Genomic DNA, 23,239 nt, shown 5'->3' on the forward strand with positions numbered 1-23,239 from the left:
AGAAACTTTTGCAAGTTGTCATATTCTTCTTGATACTCCTGTTGCCTCCTTGTTTCACAACCTGATTTTCTTTAGATGTTTAGATAATGTTCCTTTTGAACCGCAGTATAGCAAGAACTATAGATTTCCTTAGTTTTCCTAATCTTGTTACATAGCTGTCTAGTCTTGTACATTTTAGCAGACTCATCTTGGGTTTTGGGGAACATTTTGCTGCCTTAAAAAGCTACATAAATTTGTACTCTGCAAGAGAAGTAACTAAAAATAAAACTTTTTACAAGGCCTGACAGATGATCACCTTTAAGTATTATTTCCATACCATTAAATCCAGTTTAATCTTTTATTTTTAAATGTATGCACATTGTTTATTTGCTATGGATTAATGTTCAGATGTCTCAAATTCCTAGATGTTATGAGGAGAGAGTTAGATATGGTTCTTTTGCCTGCTCTTCTAACAAAGTGTAAGCAATTGATTCTTCTCTATATCAGAGCTTTTTTCTGCTAATGTACATTAAACCAGGAACTTAAGTGTTTGTCAGAATCAGTTGGTGTCCCATCACTGACAAAAGTATTAGGGGTCAGCAGTGTGAAAGTAATGACCATACTATTTCTTCTCACCAAAAATCAGCTGACTGAGCCATTCACCTGCAGCTCTTGCTTAATTGGTCTTTTTAGCTGCACAGTGATGTTTCTGATCATGTCACTACCACTTCTGTTTGCTGTCTTACCCCTGTTGAAGAACAAACAAGTTGTAAGAAACATTTTCCCGCTCTTCACAGCATTTTTAAGAGTACCATTTGCATTTGTGATATTGAAGTTGAATGTAGAAAAGGTGCAGTTTCTTTTGTGTGCTAAACTGATTGAGCGACCCCATCCGAAAAGAATGATGGTCCAGTGGTTAGGACTTTAGCGTAGGAGATTTGGATACAATTCTCTGCTTCCCTTGTGACCTTGGGCAAGCCAATTAGCCTTTCTGTCCATTTCCAATCTTTAAAATGGGGAATAATAATTATGCCTTGCCTTACAACCTCACAGCGGTGTTTTGAGGATAAACATTAAAGATTGGAGTCTTCTCATACTGCAGTAATGGGGGCCATGTAAGTACCTGTAGTAGAAAAGTAGTGTGCCTTGTCTACACTATTTTAAAAATATGCATACAGGTTTTAGTTAATATTAAACCTTATAATATGCTAGATTGACAAAGCCCAAATGTCCTTGAATTATTCATGCAAGTAGCATTACTGGTACAAGACTTGTGCATCTTATTGAGAAATCATGGTTTAACTGCTATTGTTATCCTCTTCCATCCTCCCTTGTCTCTCTTGTGATCTTCATTTTCTGTATCATGTTAAATTTAAATTGTGGTGTTTGAGGTTCTGTTTTGATCCTGGCACATTTCTGGGAGCTTAAAAAATAAAAACTTGTGATGCTACAGTATAGGGATGCATGAATTTAACTGGTTAACTGATAAGCATTAGCTTATCGGTGAACCTTACTGGCTAAACTCCCAGGAGTCTGTGGAGCCAGCTGCCACTGGGAGCCTGCGGGGCTGACAGCCTTCAGAGTGTTTAACTATGTAACCAATTGAATTTAAATCGGTTACACGGTTAGGGTTTTATTTAAATTTTTACATCTCTTCTTCAGTACACTGTCTTGTTCTAGAGATAATTGTGCAATGCTGAAAAGGTTATTGCACCTTATACATAGCCTGTAGCCTGAAATAAACCATTTATATGAATACTGGAAGAGTTCTGTACACAGGAGGCCCCCGCTTTATGACCTTTTCCATAAGTGCGAAAGGGGCTGAAATCCCCTTACTTATGTCCCCAGCTTGAGTAACGACGCCCCCCCCCCCACTTGTGATGCTATCCCAATAATGTTGCAAATTGGGGGCAGCCTGTACTTGTTTAAATGATTAGTGTTTATCCCACTGTAGCTTTAAGCATGGCACCTATCTTATAAGTGGAAGGACAATAAGGCTATGTCTAGACTGCACTGCTTTTCTGGGATACCAAAGGTATCCCAGAAAAGCAATGCCACGTCCAAGGAACATGTCTGCTTTTTCAGAAAAATTTTCAAAAAAGCTGATCCACTAGTTTGCCATCCCTGTAAACCTCGTTTTATAAGGAATAAGGGATGTGGGAAAAGATCCACAATTTGTGTATCTTTTTGTGGTTTAACTCTGCAGTCTAGACTTATCCAAGTGGATACATTTATGTGGCTGCCTATATGCAGATCGTGGAATTGCCCGACATTGTTTTCTTTCAGAAATTGGAACTGTGCTTCCATAATATTTTGTTATCGCTGACTTTAGAAGTAATAATATATTTGTGTCCTGAGCCTGATAAAGTATTTTTTGTTGCTGATGAGTTTTGCAAGGGAAGAGAACAAAAATGCTGAACCACAGGCCAACTCTTTTGTGGTGTCAGTATTTTTATTAGCTTAGCCCTGGTCTTTCAAAATGTTTGTTATTAGTGTGCTTATCTAATTTTTTAAGATGAGCACAAGACCTCTTTAATAAACATTTGTTGTGCTGGATCATTAACTAGGTTGTACATAGGCTAAAATTACATGGTTTTAAACAATAGTTGACTCACTTCCTTATTACTTGCCTGCCAAGCCCTGAGCTAGGCTATTGATTGTACTAGCAACAGGTGACATCACGCACACCTAAAGTTCTGAAAGGATGGAAGTTCCATATGTTATATTGGGTGTAGCTGATGTGCCATATTCCTACTGCAATTGACCACAACTGTGAACTCACCTTTTAGCTGATGAAATCCTTTTAATTTCACTCATTTAAAAAAAAGGAAAACCTGCACATTTCCCCAGAAGCTAATTGCCCACTTTGATGTCTAAGTTTATGTAACCATACAAACAGTTTGACAGACAAGGCAGCTTTTTTTAATTTAGGCCATTTACATTCAAAGTGCACTTGGAGGTGCTCAGTATTTGTACTTGTAAAATTTCGGATTTGAAGATCTGAATACCTTTTTGTCATGTTTCATGATCAGTTAATGATATTTTACAATTGCAAAACTGCACTATATATTTAAGGAAGTTACCCATTATTGTCTTTCTGTGTCTTCCAGGGATCTGTTGTGAAGTCATTTAGTGGATAAAGTTTTCCTTCCCTTTGAAGTCAGTCCAGAGTACTGTTGTTAGGTATTGCAGTCCCTGTGGTCTCTGGAATTGTTCTTTTCTCTATCAACCTTGATTCCTCAGCAGCAGCACTCTTTAAGCCTCTAGGCTGACTACAGATCTTTTAAATAAAAGCAATATGTTGAGTAGATAGTTACACTAAAGATTCATACTCTTCCATTGGTTGAGTGCTTGGCACTGTGCCTCATACCTTACCTGATGCAAATTAGAATGCACAAACACTTGCAAACTAAAAATGTATTTTATAAATTAGAACTGAATATCTTTTGAGATTAACTCTGGAATTGGGTGTTAACTTTAGGATACTTGGATATCTAGATCAGAAGCATGCAGTGCAGCAGATGTATTGTTCTAATTCTATGTAGCTTTTATGATACTTATGGAAAAAACTAAGGCTACTTCATTGAGATATGAAGTGTTTAGCCTGTAATTTTTCTCTTAATATGAAGTCTACGAAGAACGTGCCTCACTGCTTAGCTTTAGTTTTGCTCAGACTGCAGAGAGGTTTCACCAGAAAATCCTTGAGTTTATTAATGGGGGACTACAAAAGTCTGAAGAAATTCTTAAATAATGTCAGAAGACCAGCATTTTTATATATATATTTTTTTCAAAGTAGATGTAATAACTTTCTCTATGGAAATGAGACCTAAATAAATAATTTGAAGCTTAAAGTAGATATTGTGAATAGATTTAGCATTAAATGCCTGACTCAGTAAACACAATAAAATAGTTATCTCCAAACCAAGAGCCTCATGTTGTCCTTAAATTTTAAGCTTGAAACTTCCCTTTACAGTGACATTCAGAGGCAAATACTTGTCATGCATTTGTCCAGTCCTATCTAATTAACCTAATCCCCTGTAGAATAATTAAATCATATGTTCCTTGAGAGTGTTTCTTCTGTGGAGTAACTTTATCCCATAACAGTGTTTCAAAATGTTATGTAGATTAAGCCTATGCAAATCAATATCAGATAGTGGTGTGTGTTTTCCAAGACTTCATACCTAAATGTAGATTTGGGATTAAGCAATTTGTGTTGTTTGTATTATTCTTTGCCTCCATGAGAGGTGGTCTTGTCTGCAAGATGAAAGGTCAGATAGGTGGGCAGGGTGGTGGACACAGCTTTTTGCAATATACATCCTGACTTTGTTTCTTTTGACACTCACATATTAGCTCAGACAATTTTCACAAGCGTGTGACAAGCTAATATTTATCTGCTTTCTACATGTTATAATTGAAACTGGAATTAAACTAGCACACCTATAACTCTGGCAATGGCTGCTTTAATCAGGGTGGATTGATTTAAATCAAGGGAGTTTCAATAACTGATATAATCATTAGTTGTCACAGAAATTCATTGATTTAAATCAGGTTTCCCACTAATGCTCCTTCACATATTTCCTGAAACACTGGTGCAAATATGATCACTAAAACATGTTAATTTACAGCTCAGTACAGCATTTTACAACCTCTAAGAAGGTATACTTTTTTATTAATACTCATTACCTGGGTCAAGCTGCAGGTGCAGCAGCAGTAGGTTAGGAATGGTAAGAACCAAATCTTATACACAAACACATTAATACTTCTATTTGATTAAACTAAATCTTAAACATTACATAAATGTTTCACACTTGCAGTTGCAGCAGTCTCCTGAGTTGCTGGCTGATGGCTGTCCTTATGCTCTTTTTTTTCCCAAATTTTATTAACACATCCTCAGAAGACCTGAATGTATGGTGTTCTTAACACTTCTAGAACTAGCTCTCATCTCCCCCACTCCAACTGTTATTTTGATGCAGCTCTGATTCCAAGTTACCAAAAAGCTAAGACTGACTGTGCTGACAGTGCACTTAATTTTGGAAAAAGGAAGAGTCCCGTGGCACCTTAAAGACTAACAGATTTATTTGGACATAAGCTTTCATGGGTAAACACCACTTAAGCCCCATTGAAAAAAGTGTATGATGGGGTTCCTTTGGGGGAAGCTAAGTCTTTTCTTATGTGTCTTTCTGTCTTTAGACAATGTCTTCACTAATTTTGCCGTGCTTGGCCGAGGTTCACCACCACATAAGCACAGAACAAAAACAATCCAATCCATCCTGTGTCTGTCTTTGCACATGTTAATCTGCTGAGAAACAGAAATTGAAAGCCCATTTCAAGAAGCAAGAGCTGGTGGTTAGGCTGAACAGACTAGAGCCATTCATTCATTTTTATGAGACTAAGTTCAGGTGTAGCATGTTTGTTATGAGATTTAATTGTAACTATTTTTAAAGGAGAAATCATTCTGATTTGCCAGATAAGATTATTGCAGTGATGGGCAACCTAGGTTACTGACTAGGTTGCATGAGTGGTCCTCCTTCATCTCACTGAGCTGCAAGATTGTTGTAACCAAAGTGGTCTCCCAGGATAGGGTAGATCTGCTAACTGCCCCTACGTATGTACAACTTGTGGAGTGCCAGTTGAATGGTGGCAGCACTTTGGCTGCAGAGGGAGTGCATGGCTCTCACAGTCAATGTTGTGTACAATTAGTATGCACCTCACTTCACATGCCAATGCTTTACATGCATGTCACTGTAGTAATACTGGTGGTGGTGGTAGTGGTGGGGTGGGTGGAATACACAGACAGAACCAGTGAAATCTGGCAGACCTGCACATGATCAGTAGTAATGTCTCATGGGCCATACACAGAACTGCAATGTGATCCACAAGCCAGAGGTTAAGATCCTATTTTGGGGTAAGTATCCTTAGGAAACTGTGGAGGATGGAAAAAACATATTTGACACCTATATAATTAAGTATAGTTTGTGATTTGAAACTGACTATTGGCAGAACAGCAGCCCATCTATATTTTTAAACTTTCATATGTATTTTATTAGATTATTCTAGCATCTCACACACTGACTCGCATTAGTCAACGTTTTGTTTGTTACCAGTATATATCCCATTATTATTCTTTCTTCTTTTCCCTCCCAGTTATAAGCACTTGTGAAATAGGCTATTTCCCCCAACCCTTTTCTTTCTAGCACGGGGTTAATTTATAATTGGGGCACTGATTATATAATTTAAACAATCAAATTTCTCTCTCAGGTTAATGGTCCTGATGGAATCCTCCAGAATGGTGCAGTGGATGATAATGTAGCAAAAACCAGCCAATTGCTTGCAGAATTAAACTTTGAAGAAGATGAAGAAGATACCTATTACACCAAGGATCTTCCTGTGCATGCTTGCAGGTAGTCAAAGTTTTATATGAACTTCAAAGGGAGCCTCAGTTAGACTTAATTTATCAAACTGAAAATTGTATGTATCTTAATGACATTGCATACCCAATAAATATCAAAGGGACATCAACATCTTTGTAAATATGTAAGATGTAAATATACACTATTTTGTTGTAGCCAAACTTAATAATTTAAAAGTTTGAGAGCCATTTTGTATACCTTTTAATGAAGCACTTCCTTCATATCCAATATGAGCAACCTTGTTTCTGCCTTAATGAAGCAGAGGTCCATTGGTTAAGCACATGATTGGAAATTGGATCATAGCTTTAATCCCAATTCTATTGTTTATCTTTGGGAAACTGACAGATTGTCAGTTGCCTGTAAAGTGGGGATATTTACCCAGTTTTCAATGGTGCAGACAACTAATTTAATGATTGTAAAATGTTCTGAATGGAAGGTGCTATAGAAGTGACCAACTGAAGTCTTAAGTCCTTTGAGCATTTGTGTATTTATTACAACTAGCATTAAAACGGCAGATATCTAGCTTTACCTAAATACTAACAGCGCTAGTCTACTGCAGTTTCAGCATATTGTAACACAGTATCATAGCAAGGAATAGTGCTCTCTGATGAGGCGCTATATACATAATACATGAGGCCAAGCACCCTTCAATATAAACTCAGCTGCTAAAATAAGTCTTAATTAAAACTGGGAGATGTTTGACCTCAAAATTAGTATTTAAGCAGTGCAACTTGGATGGAAGTGACTGAGGCTGACTTGGTGGTTTGAAATCTGGATTGCACAGAGCATTGTAAAGATTGTCAAAATGAAAATTAAGAATATGGAATAATAGGTTAACTAATCTCACACCATTTCCCCAGTGCTACCTAGCTGCCAAGTTCAGCTTATGTCTATAGTATAGTGAATTGTCCATGCATTTTTAATTTTACTTTTTCCTCTTTGATTTTAGTTATTGTGGTATCCATGACCCAGCTTGTGTGGTTTACTGCAATACCAGCAAGAAGTGGTTCTGTAATGGACGTGGCAATACATCTGGCAGGTGAGTGACTAGATGTCAGAAGTGGCAATAATAATATTTATAGAGAAAACCAATTAAGTATCTGATGCAGCATACATATTTTTTTATGTGATTGACTCCAAAAGAAGGTGGGCTTTTAAACATCTGCTGAAGTTTTTAACATGCACAATTAACCTTTTAAAAATATATATTTGCTCTGTGGATCTGCATGCGAGTTTTATCTTCCTTCCCCACCCAATCTTTCCTTTATCGCCAGCACATACCAAGAAAACACTCACTTCCTTAATGACAGTGAGGTGACTTGGGAGAGTTGCCTTAGTGAGGCTAGCAATGATTTCATTGGTCATTAGTCTGCTGGATGAACTTTAGTTCCTCTCCCTTTCTGTTCTTCAGCAGCATCCATAATTGTGACTTTTGCCCCACAGTTGATCTGTAGAGAAGCCCTAGACATTTAACTATTAGTAATTTGTTTTTAAAAAGCTGCATTTTTTTGCAAGTCATTCCTTCACATCTGTGCAAAGGCTTGTTTACACCTGCAGCGCTGCAGCTGTAGCTCTTACAGCTTGTCTTTGCTACATGGAAGATTGATGCAGTTGATCTTCCACAGTTTGATTTAGCAGGTCTAGTAAAAACCACTAAGTGAAACTCACAAGGAGTAAGGGAAGCCGATGGGAGCGTTTTCTCCTGTCAATCTCCCGCTGCAGAGACCACACAAACTCAAAGTAAGGTGCATCGACTACTGTAGTGAAGACCAGGCCTTATTGAAGCCCCTGCTCTATGCTGGTGGAGAAGCTGACCCATCAGCATTGGTACTCTACCTCCCTGAGAGGCAGTAGTTATGATAAGGGGCTGACCCCTTCCTGTTGACATAGTGCTATTTATATTGGGGGTGGAGGTGGGGTGGGGTTAGGTCAGCAAACCTATCTTGTGCAGGCTTGAGTGACCTAGTTAAACCGGCACAAATTCCTAGGTAACCTGCATTCTAGATCAGCAGCTTCTCATCGGCTAAATGAAGTGCTAGTGATTAACTTGATCTATTGGCAAAAATACCAACTGTTTAAAAGAAATGGATGTTTAGTGCTAACTGAGCTTCTTTGCTGTTTTAAATTAGGCTAAAATGTGAGTCTAGTAGTCAGAATTTTTTCCTGCGTTGAGTGCATACAAATTGTGTGTGTTCTGCTTTCAGCCACATTGTAAATCATCTTGTGAGAGCGAAGTGTAAAGAGGTGACTCTTCACAAAGATGGCCCTTTGGGAGAGACTGTTTTGGAATGTTATAATTGTGGATGCCGAAATGTGTTCCTCCTTGGCTTCATTCCAGCAAAGGCTGACTCGGTAGTTGTATTACTGTGCAGGTGAGAGAATCTCTTTTTTGCGGGGAGTTCAAATAAAAGCAGTGTAGAATTTGATGGAGTAGCGTTATGTATTTCTTAAGGGTAGCACTTCTTGTTTGCACCTAGTACCTAAAATATTTCTTGCATCTGAGCTGTCCTTTCTAGGTGAGCGCTTACGTTTCATGTATTAACATTGTTTAAACACATTACATTTTTGAATAATTTTATTTAATATATTGCACAATAGCACTTTTAGTTGGAAGCTGACCCATTAACCTTTAACTAGAGTGGTGTCCAGTCTAAATTGCAGTACAAGGCTTCTCACCCCATAAAATGACAGCTGTTCAAGAAAAGAATAATTGTATATTAAATTGAAAATGGTCCTGTAACATATCTTAATCATGGTCTCTGCTGTATCTATTAAATGCTATTGCTTACCATGTATCTAGAAGTAGAAGGTCCATTTCTATGGTAAACTTCTGTTATCTTATTTAAGTATGTAATGGGGTATTATAAACTATCCTGTTTGTTCTGTACACGGTCCTAATGAACAGTAACTGAATCAGAGGCAAAGACTCTGATAAGCTTGGCATCTAAGTTAGCTAGTTTCTAAAAGTGATGCAGTATCATTCATGAGTATTTCTAAGGTTCCCATCTTCATGGTATCATAGTGGCAATGCAAGTGCTAATCATAGTGGACTCTAGTCTTTTGGCCAGTATTTGAAATTATTGAAAGAGTTGACTTCAAAAGCATAAACGTGCATGTTTTTACACTTGTGTAATTTAATACATTCTTTATCAATATCCTGATTGTGCAGGCAACCGTGTGCCAGTCAAAGCAGTTTAAAGGATATTAATTGGGACAGCTCACAGTGGCAACCTCTTATTCAGGATCGCTGTTTCCTTTCCTGGCTCGTAAAGATTCCTTCTGAACAGGAGCAGTTGAGAGCACGTCAGATTACAGCTCAACAAATTAACAAACTAGAAGAACTTTGGAAGGTATGTGCCACTCTAAATTAGGAATGTGTAATTAAATATTAACAAATCTGAGTATTTAATTATGATGGAAGAAACCTCATTATTAACTATTTGTATTATGCCATAGGTTTGCATGGAATTTTACATTCATGCAGATAAGTTTCCCCACACCAATTTTACCATCCAAAATCTTGATGTAACAGTTCCTGGGAGTGAGGGCTTGGGAGATTAGAGATAACTGTTCAGATGGAAGGAAGGATTGCTGATTAATAGCGGATAATGCTGTGGGTTCTGAATCTTCGTTAGCATCCTGCATTTTTTTTACTAGATCACAGAATTCAATCATGCTCTTATTTAAAATTGAAAACACCACTAATTTAAACTGTATCTGTAAAACCAAATTTCCTTACTGGTATTAACACATTAAAGTACAGTTCTATTCTAAACAGTACTATATACAAATGTCTCAGTAAGAAGAAGTCAATCTGCTCTTGGTATTCAGTCTTATCTAGCTTCAGGGACAAACGTTTACATCTATTAGCAGTTCAGAGACCACCTAACTAAGGGAGAGCAACTTTGAATTTGCACAGTTTTAATTGAGGTCAGAATTTTGCCTTGGGTGATCTATTATTGATAGTGGCGTGTGACGCAGAGAACACAGCTTAACTTTTATGTCCAAGTCCAAGCTTGCAGGAATGACCATTTAAAAAACAAAGTTAATCAGAAGTCAGATAATGGTAAATAAGGAACCCCATGATGCTGTGTTTAGTCACTTTTTAGAGGACTGTTTTCAACTAAAAATTCAATCTGTAAAATTTACTTTACTTTCCTTGTAGTGTTTTCTACTCTCCTCCCAGCTTTAATAATGAAAATCTAGTCACTTTGATGTTCTGGGTCTCCTGTCTTAATACACTGTTTTCCATTTCTAGGAAAATCCATCTGCAACCCTTGAAGACTTGGAAAAACCGGGTGTCGATGAAGAACCGCAGCACGTTTTACTTAGATATGAGGATGCTTATCAGTACCAAAATATTTTTGGACCTCTAGTCAAGCTTGAAGCAGATTATGACAAGAAACTCAAGGAGTCCCAGGTAGTGTGATTGAAACATTGAAAGATGCTTATTTAGTTATACTTAAGTGTTCGAATTCATAATATGAAACATCTGGGTCCTAAAATAGAAAAGAGAAGACTTAAGTGAAATAAACACAAGGCTCTTTACTTTAGTAGCAACTGTCACCATTATCATTACTTGTACAATGGGAGGTAGATGGAAAATGATCACACAATGTAAAGAGATTGGAGGCTGGGAGGTGACAGAAAACAGCAGTGGTGGTGCTACTGGCTTTTAAAATGTCTGAATCCTCAGTCTCCCCAGCCGCCTTTGAGTGGAAATCTCCTGAGTCTTCAGAGACTGTGATTCTATGGGGGACACCCCAACTTTGAGGGAACTGTTACCAGTTTAACTGGCATTCTGTTGGGTCATCTCCTCCATGGAACCACTCTTGCCTATCTGCCAGTTTTGGATTTCTCAGATGGGCTCCCAGCGGAACTTAGGGTGTCGTATGGGGGCACATAAACACCTGGCATATGTGATTAGCGCACACGCTTATGTACAGTGCCTGAAATTTGAACATCTTTGGGGCCAAATGCATCATTCTTGAAGAAACTGTAAAGAAATTGGAGATGACTCAGTACCTCAGTGGTGCCAGTTGCTGGTAAGTAACCCAGTTTTTGTAGAAATATAGTTGTTACACAAATGGTGTAAACTCTTTAAGTGTGTGTAAATATTTGTCTGTGCTGAGCATTATAAAAAAGGATAGTCAAGAAATATCTGGTACAATTCTTTAAAAAAGTAAAACATGGCTTTTTTTTTTTTTTTTTTTTTTTAAACAAATTTAGACCCAAGATAACATCACAGTGAGATGGGACCTGGGCTTGAACAAGAAGAGAATTGCTTACTTCACTTTGCCAAAGACTGACTCAGGTAATGAGGCCTGAGTTATATCTTCCTAGATTGTTTTGGGCTAGGTATGTTATAACCAAGAAGTAACATTAAAATTGCATACGGTCTGATGGTCTGTCCTAGGCCCCAGAACATTTTATAATGTTTGGTTTTTGTTGGAGGGCGGATTCACCAGTACACACATTTCAGAAATAACTGCTTCTATGTTCTTCTTTTTAGATATGCGTCTTATGCAGGGAGACGAAATCTGCCTGAGATATAAAGGAGACTTGGCCCCTTTGTGGAAAGGAATTGGTCATGTTATTAAAGTTCCTGATAGTATCCTTTACTTAATCCCCCCCTGAGATGCAGATCATTTCACTGACACAGCTGCACCGTGATTTGAGTAGTTCAGGGTTGGGTTGGTGGGACTGAGGCAGTTACTCAGAGGAAAATTGAAGTTTTTTTTGCTTCTGGCTCACCTTAATTATTTCACTAGTGTATGTAAAGTATTTATTACACTGGGCAGGTCACTTAGCATCTGTGTGCCTCAATTCCTCACTTGTACAGTGGGGTAATAACATATTCCAAGATTTTTTTTAAACTCAAATAGAAAAAAACGCTGGGTATATTTGCTAAATTACGGTAATGGCAGTCTCTAGAAGTACCTGAGATGATCTGCCCATGAAAGATGGTAAAGGAGGAAGAAAGGAAACTAATTTTGAAACTGCTTTAATCACTGTCCAGCTGATGCCCAGGGATCTGCTTATATTTCAACATTCCAGTTGCTTTAAAGTAGAAAAATAAATTCCAAACTTACAAGATAAATTACTACTTAACAAGGTTCTGCAGATTACGGTGATGAGATAGCTATTGAGCTGAGGAGCAGTGTTGGAGCACCTGTGGAAGTAACTCATAACTTCCAGGTGGATTTTGTGTGGAAGTCTACTTCATTTGACAGGTATGTAAACTTCCTGGCAGTCAGAAAGCAGCTTAGAATCCAGCAGGTGTCATACATAATCAAAACACCTTTTCCTGTCGTTCAGTTTGAATTTTCGCTATTGATGAAGTACTTCTGTACCTTATTTCCTGAAATTCACTTCCAGAGACAAAAAGAGGTACATACAGCAGAATTGAAAGCAGAGAGGACCTTTCTTGAGAGAACTGTTTTCTTTCTCCGTGTTCTGTTTAGAAGCTCCACTGGCCACCTTGTTTGTTGTGTACCTCATTCTGAATGCGTTGTTTTTATCATGCATATTCATATAAAAGAAAGGAGAGACAAACTTTCTCCCAACAGGTTTTTTTCTCTTGTGCACTGAAGGGAGTTGGTGTGTTTCCACACAGCAGCTTGCTCAGCAATGTTCAGGATGCTCAAATTTAATCTTTTCTGATTTATTCTCCAGAGCTTCAGTCCATTTTGGAGATGTCTTTGCTGCAAGTGAAGGTGTGTTTGTAGCATGACTAGGGTAGTGAAAATGTTGTCACCAGCTTTAGTATGTACCTAGAGCTGCTGATGGCTAACCTTTTTGTACTACAAACACCCCTCACTTTGCAGTAAAATCACAAAAATAACAGTTCAGTAGCGTAAGTATCCAGCTTTTCCTCTAAAACAGCAGTGGGGATCTTAAGGCCCGGGGGCCAGATGCAGTCCCTGGCTTGTCTGGAGCCAGCCCCCAAGGGCTCAGGGCTGTCTCCCGCTCACCCCCAGTGTTGGGGAGCCTGTGCTGGCACTCCAGTCCCCACTGTTCCCCACCTGAGTGATTTTTTTTCAGTGGGGTTAGTAGCCCCCAACCCAAGAAGGATTCCCCACCCCTGCTCTAAAACCATAACAGCTGAAAATGTCAATGACATGAGAACAGTAGTCTTTGGGGTTGTTAATCATTGGGACAGTAAAGTCCTCAAACTTAATTGCAGAGTTCTGTGAGGCATGCAAGGCTGCTCCAAAATAGGGATGTTAAAAAATATACAAATGAAAAAAGTCATGTAACTGACCAAAATTCCATCGGTTAAATGGCTCCCGTGAGCTCCCAGTCCTGCAAGCTCCCGGTGCTGCCAGCCCTGTGCTCCCTAGCAGAGTTTAACCTTTAACAAGAACCGATAAGTATCAACTTACTGGTTAATCAAGTAACTGGTTAAACTCGTACATCCCTACTCCAAAAATCCTGCTTAACACAACTCGTCTTCAAACCCTGGGTGGCTGTCAAAAGTAATCTTGACTACCTGTAGTGGCATTTGTCTTCCTTGGAATTTTTCCGTCTTTGGAAGCACACTGTGGTTCTCTTAAACGAGAACAGTATCTAAGAATATAGGGAGCTCATTGCTGGCTAGCAGAATGGTGGAAGGCTTATTCTGTTTGCCACTCTGAAAGTATTTTGTATCCTCCCCAACCCGCTTATTAAGCCTAATGGATTTTGAGTTTGTAACTTGTACCTACTTAACCTCCACATTACAGAAGTTTGTGGATAAATGCATTCAGTTCATGTTTTGTTTCCTTCTGTGTGTTCACTTGTAGAATGCAGAGTGCTTTAAAAACATTTGCAGTGGATGAAACTTCAGTGTCTGGCTACATCTACCACAAACTGTTAGGTCATGAGGTGGAAGATGTGATTATTAAATGCCAGTTGCCAAAGCGTTTTACAGCACAAGGACTTCCTGACCTCAACCATTCTCAGGTAACCCTATCTTTTCTCGTCAGTCACAGTTCCATAAAGGATTTAATTACAAGGTTTATAGTCTTGAGTGAAAAAATGTAATAACCTTGCTATGCTTACACTTTAAGTACCAATTGTATGCTAAAATAGCAAAACTTTTTTTTCAGGTTTATGCTGTAAAGACTGTCTTGCAGCGTCCTCTTAGCCTTATCCAAGGTCCCCCCGGTACAGGAAAAACTGTGACATCAGCCACTATTGTCTATCATTTAGCTCGGCAGGGCAACGGGTAAGAAATTTTAACTGATAACTCTGCATATTTTATGTATGTCGAAACTGTGATACTTTAAGCACTTCTGCATTGGTAAATAGAAATTATATTCAACAGATATAAAAGTGAAAATGCAATGAGAAAATGCTGAATTTGAAAAACAGTGAATAGCTTATCTGAGGATATATTCAGATTTTAGATTTTTCTGATCTTGTCTTGATTAGTTTTTTTTACCTCTAGGAAATGTATAATCCTCAGCAATTGTGTTTACCTCAGTTTGTTCTTCTCTTTAATTTTTAAGGCCTGTGTTAGTTTGTGCCCCAAGTAACATAGCTGTGGATCAGCTCACTGAGAAGATTCATCAGACAGGACTAAAAGTTGTTCGTCTGTGTGCTAAAAGTCGTGAGGCGATTGATTCTCCCGTATCTTTCTTGGCATTGCACAACCAGATCAGAAACATGGATAGGTAAGAAGTTGTCCAGGAAACATGGCTTGGGCTCTTGTGTTGCAATAGGCTAGCTATGTAGCAATGACAAAATGCATTCAATTTAATGCAATGACATGGTTACGCTGTGACTTAATAAATTATACAAGCTCAGTTGTCTTGTGGACAGCCAAAAGAAAAGTTCGCTTGACAACTGCTGTTCTGTGCAAGGGAATTTTAGAACCCCAAATACAGGAATTTTACACTTGAATTTTAAGAAAACCTGATTGTTTTGATGACAAATTTCTTTGCCGTAGTATGCCTGAGCTCCAGAAATTGCAGCAGCTGAAAGATGAAACTGGAGAATTGTCATCTGCCGATGAGAAACGCTATCGTGCACTGAAAAGAACAGCAGAGCGTGAATTGCTTATGGTAAAGACTTTTTTTCTTTGTTAGCACTTGTAATGTTTTTGTAGACTAGTAAAGGTTGGATACGTAAATATTACAAAGTGTTTCTTGGAGCAGGGCCACATGTGTTTCATAGAGGCATAATAATTTGTTTACAACCTGTGATTGATTAATGTTGCTCTTTTAAGAGCTGCCTCTTTTCAACCCTGGGGTGGCTATACTTCACTGGTAGATGCATATCTATGTATATAATTTGTAAACCACCTTGGGAATTCTTTCAGATTTGTCAATTGCAAGGCCTTAATGGACCATTGTGATCATCTAGGCTGATCTTCTGTCTAATACAGGCCACAGAACTTCCCAGAAGGAAATTCTTAGTGTATATGTTATATCAAAACCAAGTGTTTTTCTAAAAATTGCCAGTGATGGAGAACCCAGCATGAACATTGGTAAATTGTTACAAAGAACTAAATAACTTTATTGATTTTCCATATAAAAATATTATCTATTGATATACAATTTGGTATTTACGAGCATGTCCTTTCATAGCTGAAACTTGTAACTAAGAATGCTTGTGCTGAAATACGTGTTTTTGTCTGTTTCTCAGAATGCAGATGTTATTTGTTGCACGTGTGTGGGAGCAGGTGACCCGAGACTTGCAAAAATGCAGTTCCGTTCCATTTTAATTGATGAAAGCACACAAGCTACTGAACCAGAATGTATGGTGCCAGTTGTTCTGGGAGCCAAGCAGGTAGGGAGGACTGCACTAAAAAATAATGGAACTCGCAAGCAGAAATAAGTAGATATCTATTTGCTATTTGTAATTCACAGAAAATTATTCCTGCCATTTTCCCTGTTTTTGCATCTGTTGGAGTAAAAACTCCCCACTTTCTGGACAGGCATTTAATTCCCTGTTACAGGTCCAAACAACTTGTCAATAAAATTGCCCCTCCAAAGTTTTTGCAGTGATTGTTATGTTCAGGTCTGACTGGAGATTCCACTTATGGATGACTAGAAGGGACTGCTAGGTCTGGATATAGAGCATATGGTGAAACTCACCTACATTCTTACTGATGGTGTTAGTGTGCTGTACATTCAATCTGACTTGCAATCATTCTGTTCTAGAATTGTATCAGCTGGGACACCTGTGTGAACTTCACACAATACTAAATTACATTAATGTGTATTGTAGTTAATGCTGAATGTTTCTTTTTTCACAGCTGATCCTTGTAGGTGATCACTGCCAGCTTGGTCCTGTGGTGATGTGTAAGAAAGCTGCAAAGGCAGGCTTGTCTCAGTCCCTTTTTGAGAGGCTTGTGGTGTTGGGTATTCGTCCAATTCGCCTGCAAGTGCAGTACCGTATGCATCCTGCACTTAGTGCTTTTCCATCCAACATCTTCTATGAGGGCTCGCTCCAGAATGGTGTTACTGCAGGTAAAAAAAACAGTTGGCAAAGTACAAATTGATTTCCATTCAGTCCTCTGAAAATCAGCATGAGAGCTTTGTTAATATCTTAACTGGATATACTGAAAAGGGGGCATTGACACTGGACTGCAGCTAAGTTTAATAACTGCTAAGTGCAGTAAAGGAGTGTGATGCTAAAGGAGCATTGTGAATATTTTGGCTTTTTTTTTCCCTCCTCAGCGGACCGTGTGAAAAAGGGATTTGATTTCCAATGGCCCCAGCCAGATAAGCCAATGTTTTTCTATGTGACGCAGGGTCAAGAAGAAATTGCCAGTTCAGGCACCTCTTACTTAAACAGGTAAATAGAATTCAATGCTGCTGTTAGATAAATAGGGAAAATTTTCAGTAGTGACTAAGTTCCATTGGAAATTAATGAGACTTAAGTGCCTAGATCATCTTAATTTTTCCCATCTGCCTTCACATTTAAAAAAGTAATGATTCCCTAACATTCATAGGAAGGAGACCTTGTGTCTAAGGCACTGGGGAGGCACAGACTGACCGTGGGCAAATCACTTAACCCTAGTGCCTCGGTTCCCTATCTGTAAAATGGAAAAAGTCTCCTATCACAGGACTCTTGACCAGCTCAATCTACTACATATTTTAGTGAGTTTGTGCATCTGTGTGTCTGAGTCTTTGTCCAAGAACTCTTCCTAAATGGTAAGAGCTTTGACCGCAAATTTGGTAGGCAGTTTCCTCACATCCTAACTTAAAGCAAGTTCTGGATTTGGTTGTTCCAAGACAATGGGATATGAGTGGAATGCATTTGTTTTGCATCAAATGGAAAGGGAGGGGTGTGATAGAAGGGACAATAATGCTTACAAGTGACTGCAAAGGCACAGCAAGTGCCCCAAACCCTGGGAGCAGCCACCCACTGTGCCAAGCTGCCCCTTCTGCAATGGGCTGGCCCAGGGAGGAAGTCTGGCAGGTGGCCAGCATGACTCCCCACCCCAGTAGGTTAGAGTGCCATGTCGTTATGAATATAGACATTTATTTCTTATCTAAAATAATATTTGTACCTTAGATCAGTGCACTGGAATACAACTACACAATATTGCCCTAGTCTGTACTCCAAAATAATATATTAAATCAGTGGGAGAGAAGGATTCATATGCTGTCAAGTCCTGCTAACACCAGTGATTTGAAATAATTTCATGTCCCTTTAAGTTGGTGAGCTGTGTAATACTGTGGACACTTCTCACTTTCAAAAGCAAGCCATTATCAGGCACAGATCTGTGATGGTGTGAATTGATTACTGCAGCAGCAAATTCAAATCAGCTGCTGTCTGGAAGCATTGGGCTCCGATATACACTGGCTTCTGAAGAACAAAGTCTTCTCTCTTGGAGGTGTCAGTCTGATACAATAGCTCAGTGTGACAAGCGCATAGTGGGAAAGGATTTCTTTAATCCTGGCATTTCTCCCTCCAGCTCCTTTAACACCACTCCAGGAAGTTTACTGCCTTGTTTATTCAACTATTGGGGGTGCTTGTCATTGCTTCAGTCCCATGGTTTCTTTACAGTTTCTATTATAATGCCTTTCATCACAATCTATTATACATCATGGCTTAAATGCGGCAAGGAAGCAAACCAGCTTGCACACGAATGATACATCAGCAGGCAGAAAGCAAAGTTTTGTTGAGAATTGTACTATGTTAAAGGATTTGTTTTTAAGATCTCCAAAATACATATGCCCAATAAACTTATGGTATATAGATTCTTGGCTTTGGAAGGAGAAAAACACACTTGTTTGTCTTTCCAGGGCATTTAGGTATTCAGCTTTGCTTGGTAGGGAATACCATATGTAATGGAAAGTTCCAGTTTCCAAGTTTTTCCTTTTTCAGGCACCAGTAGTTTTAGCTCAGAGAAAATTTGGTTAAAAACTTTCCCTGTATGGCCTCGTGCTGAAGATGAAGCTTGAGTTGAATCGCTCAAGCTGGTTGAGTAATGCAAGCGTAAGAAAATACTTTTCTTTCATAATATTCATATAGAAGCTAATGCAGCATTAAACCTTGATTGTTTTTTTTTTTGATAACCCTGGTAACTTGCAAGAAGTATTTAGCAAGTTAAATGTAATGTTCATTTACCTTCATTCTGCAGTGTATTTATTTAGTGTCTTAAAAAAACCCTAAAATCTTTCTTTCTAGGACGGAAGCTGCTAATGTGGAGAAAATAACTACAAAGTTATTGAAAGCTGGTGCCAAGCCAGATCAGATTGGCATCATTACTCCCTATGAGGGCCAGCGTTCTTACCTGGTGCAGTACATGCAGTTCAGCGGTTCCTTGCATACAAAACTCTATCAGGTAATGTGTCTTTGTACACAGGAGACTTTATTTCTGGGCTTCTGTTCACATTCAAGATACTATGAAGTTCCAATTGTTACAGCTTTCTTTAAAAGACACGTTCTTCCCCGTTGACTGTATAATTCCAAGTATTATATTCTTGGGTAATTGCTGCAAACAAGACCAAAGCTGTATACTTAATAGAAGCCATTTTTTGTAATGCTGAAAACATTTTGGCTAGCAGAATGTTCCTGGACAGAGCAAATCTGATTAATGCTATCTAAAATAGCAAATGCTTTAGAATAATGAGGATTCCACAGCACAGTATGACAGCAGTAGTAATATTTTTTTTTCTGGTACAAATGTTTGTATTCCTGGTGAATGCCAGCATAATCATAAAACACTGAGCTATATGATGGGGTTGGTTAGAGATGTTCAGCCAGAATAGTTTGTAATACTCATCCGTAGCACAGTTCTCTTCCTTGCCCTGGTCTTCAAATGGAACCTAGTTTACATGGGGGGTTCTTCTCTTCAGGAAGTGGAAATCGCAAGTGTTGATGCTTTCCAAGGACGAGAGAAGGACTTTATTATCCTTTCTTGTGTAAGAGCCAATGAGCACCAAGGAATTGGATTTTTGAATGATCCCAGACGTCTTAATGTAGCTCTCACCAGAGCAAGGTGCGGTATGATTATAATACTCTGCATGGATGTAGTAGACTTTTTATTTCTTACATGAACTCTTGCCCAACAAAAGGTCCACTGCTTCAGGGGGTAGCAGAGTTAGTCTGTACATAATGTAACAGTGAACAGAGCCATCTTGTAAGCTGATGGGAACATTAAAATGATGCCCACATTACTAAGAGTGTTCTCATGCCAACTGAAATATTAGTAATATAGCTTTAATGTTCAAGTGACTGATTGTCAGAAAATGACCTATTTGTAAATGGAGGAGTCTGACCTTGAAGCAGGCCTGCCCCTTCCTCACATCCACTTGGCTGGAGCAGAAAGGGAGTTCCATGTCCTCCATTTCCTCCCCGCTATCCAGCAATCAGCAGAAGCTAAGGCATCTCCACTGAGCTCTCCCCCTCTCTCAGTAGTGGTTTCTGTGAGTTCTTCTCTCCGGTGACTGGTTCTAGTCAGCCTCTGCCTCATATGGGGGGAGGGGAGGATGCTTTGATAGGAGCATGAAATTGATGCTTCTTAATCAGTTTTACTGATGCCCACAGGTTTATTTTAAAAGCTGTTCTTTTGAGTTAAACTAATCTGGTTGAAGTACACAGTAGGTTTGTTTGATAAACGGTCACTAGAGCATACCATTACTGGTCTAATAAGGTGACTTCAGTAATCTTCCTTATATGATTGGCATAATAAAGTCATCTTGTGATTAAATATTGGCCACAGGATTTCTGTCTCTTGGCTTTCCCTTAAAGGACTTTCATTAGATGTGTTGATCTCTATTGCAAAGGAGCTAGTTACTCTGAGGCTCCATCTATTTCCATTGTTCTCTTTCAAACCTTAGCGTAGGGCTCATATTTAAGACTAGGAGTGTTTCATTGTAGGCACAGATATTCATTAGCACAGCACAAGCAGCATATTCTGCAGTCCCATGTGCTCCTCCTTTTCTTTCTCTCCTCCTTGACACTTCTAGCAGAAATAAGCCGTGAGGCCTGTAAGGCAATCTTTTGAAAGTGATATGCGCTAGCAAGATTCTGTGAACTCCGCTGGTTTGGGAAAAGCTGGAAGCAGGGTGTAAAACTAACACAACCTGCGTGTCAGCTGCCACTCAGTTGCATACCTAGGAACCTGAGGCCTAAGCTTGCGCTGGGACCATACTCTGTTTGCAGTTCGTGCATGCAAGGATAGTGGGAGCTACAGCCAAGTAGAGGGAGAACATATCTCAATTTGAGGAATTTACTACATCTTATTCTGCCTTTTTTGTAATGCCGTGTTAATCTGGTGAACGTAGAATTTCTTAAATAAACTTTATAGTTGATTTCTGACTTAGCCTACATGACCATCTGATATTCCATAGATACGGAGTAATTATTGTTGGGAACCCAAAAGCTCTGTCTAAACAACCGCTCTGGAATCACCTGCTGAACTACTACAAGGAGCAGAAAGTACTGGTAGAGGGACCACTAAACAACCTCCGAGAGAGCCTTATGCAGTTCAGCAAGCCCCGTAAACTTGTCAATACCATCAACCCAGTAAGTTACTACAAATGTACCAGTTGTGGGAGATGGCAGAGAAGTCCTGCTTTCCTTTGCCTGGACAGTGCTCTTCTAGGGCATGCTGCTTCAGGGCACTGCAGGGCTGGTTCTAAAGCCCACCTCCCGTTGCCTGAATTGGAGTCCTGTCTGGGGTGAGGGAAAGGGGGAAGCTGCCCAAAGATCTAGAGGCAGGGCAGTGGCAGAAGGGGGTAGGTCCTAGCCAGTTTGTTTGCTGTGGGTTTTTCCTTAGCTGGTGGCATGTGACCACACAGGTTGCCACCTCACATCTGCTTAGAGGGCCAGCCCTACTAAATGCAAAGCCTTTTTGTAGTTAACCTCATCTTTCCTGTATAGAGATCTTAAATGTAGGAAGTAGTTTCTGAGAGAAGGCATTCTGTAGAATTTTCTGTTTCCCTAAATATGACTAACTTATTTAGGATAAAAGCACATTTAAGCTTCTGTCATTCGCTAAATATGGATCAGTGGCAGTGAATAAAAATAACTCTAGTAATTGGATCTGGTGGTACCTTAAGCCATGAGTACAGAGCAAGGGAGAACTGTAAAATAGAGTCACTCTCTCAAAACTCCAGCCTATTTAAATTTTAAAAAACACTTAAAATACTAACTGGAAATAAATGAAGTGACTACTTGCCAGAGGATGTGGTGAAGACTCGAACTTTAACAGGGTTCAAAAAAAGAGCTAGCTAGATTCATGGAGGTTGGGTCTATCAGTGGCTATTAGCCAAGGTGGGTAGGGATGGTGTCCCTAGTCCCTGTTTGTCTTGAAATGGATGACAGGAGAGGGATTACCTGTTGGGTTCCCTCCCTCTGGGACATCTGGCCACTACCAGCAGGCAGGATACTGGGCTAGATTGGCCTTTTGGTCTGACCCAGTGTGGCTGTTCTTATGACTAGTTTAAATGGCAGATTTGGGTGTCTGCGGTTCATGCTGAAATGTGTTTGATACCTTGACAGGCAGAGCCCAACAGAATCCCTACCCTGAAGAACTGTAAAGTTGCAATGCTTTTCATTTTGCAGCAATGGTTCCGAATGGAAGGATTTATTGTCTAACTTCATGTACCATTTCTAGGGTGCCCGGTTCATGACCACTGCCATGTATGATGCACGCGAAGCCATTATCCCAGGGTCAGTCTATGACCGGAGCAGTCAAGGTGAGTAAGCTGCATGAGTTGAACTTCTTTATTGATTTCTCCATCAGGTAGTCATCAGGTGGCTTCTTGATGCAGAACTAGGATTTCTCTTGAAAGCTCCCAAGTAAAGAACACCTGTGCACCATGTTTTAGGCAAAACTTTTAAATGAAAGCTCAACCACCATACAAATGTGGCGTTTCCGAAACCCCAGATTAACCTTCAGTGTAAACTGTTTTGTACCTTGACTCAGCTGCTTCTGATCTGTGGGTTGGTCTGAAGAATGCTTTGGCAATACAAAAAAATCCTGAGACAATAACATTGAGCTGTTTACATTTTTCTAGGGCGCCCCTCCAACATGTACTTCCAAACCCACGATCAGATTGGAATGATTAGTGCAGGACCCAGCCATGTCACTGCTATGAACATTCCTATCCCGTTCAACCTCGTGATGCCCCCGATGCCACCCCCAGGATATTTTGGGCAGGCTAATGGACCGGCCGCAGGTATGTAACTGTTTAAATACAGACCAAACATAATTACCTTTTGTCTCTCCCTGTCGGAGACACTACAGAAGGCCCCAGTGGAGGGTAGGTTTCGTAAGAGCTAATGGTAACACGGCCTCGAAGGAAATTGTCTAGCCTTCCTTGGCTGTAAAGACTGGTGGACATGCCATAAAGCCTCTGACTATCCTCCAGGCTCCAAGAGAACTCTGCCCATCACAGTCT

General features: G+C 39.4%; 1 protein-coding gene across 3 annotated transcripts in view; it reads left to right on the forward strand.

Moving 5' to 3' along the window:
• Positions 1-23,239, forward strand: part of UPF1 (UPF1 RNA helicase and ATPase) — a 30,666-nt gene that overhangs the window by 2,674 nt on the left and 4,753 nt on the right. For 2 of the 3 annotated variants that reach the window (XM_075902871.2, XM_075902874.2), the window contains exons 2-21: positions 6,238-6,380; positions 7,339-7,428; positions 8,594-8,761; positions 9,559-9,739; positions 10,648-10,809; positions 11,619-11,703; positions 11,902-12,000; positions 12,505-12,622; positions 14,174-14,333; positions 14,480-14,598; positions 14,882-15,046; positions 15,322-15,436; positions 16,020-16,163; positions 16,633-16,846; positions 17,057-17,174; positions 19,017-19,173; positions 19,688-19,830; positions 21,185-21,359; positions 22,453-22,534; positions 22,856-23,017. In XM_075902871.2, coding sequence (XP_075758986.1) covers positions 6,238-6,380; positions 7,339-7,428; positions 8,594-8,761; positions 9,559-9,739; positions 10,648-10,809; positions 11,619-11,703; positions 11,902-12,000; positions 12,505-12,622; positions 14,174-14,333; positions 14,480-14,598; positions 14,882-15,046; positions 15,322-15,436; positions 16,020-16,163; positions 16,633-16,846; positions 17,057-17,174; positions 19,017-19,173; positions 19,688-19,830; positions 21,185-21,359; positions 22,453-22,534; positions 22,856-23,017 — 2,800 coding nt within the window. The remainder of the gene's footprint in view (positions 1-6,237; positions 6,381-7,338; positions 7,429-8,593; positions 8,762-9,558; positions 9,740-10,647; positions 10,810-11,618; positions 11,704-11,901; positions 12,001-12,504; positions 12,623-14,173; positions 14,334-14,479; positions 14,599-14,881; positions 15,047-15,321; positions 15,437-16,019; positions 16,164-16,632; positions 16,847-17,056; positions 17,175-19,016; positions 19,174-19,687; positions 19,831-21,184; positions 21,360-22,452; positions 22,535-22,855; positions 23,018-23,239) is intronic. The other variant, XM_075902873.2, reaches the window with a different exon arrangement.

Source organism: Pelodiscus sinensis, chromosome 32 (genome assembly GCF_052426305.1).
Source record: "Pelodiscus sinensis isolate ZL-2025 chromosome 32, ASM5242630v1, whole genome shotgun sequence".
Taxonomy (NCBI): Eukaryota; Metazoa; Chordata; order Testudines; family Trionychidae; genus Pelodiscus; species Pelodiscus sinensis.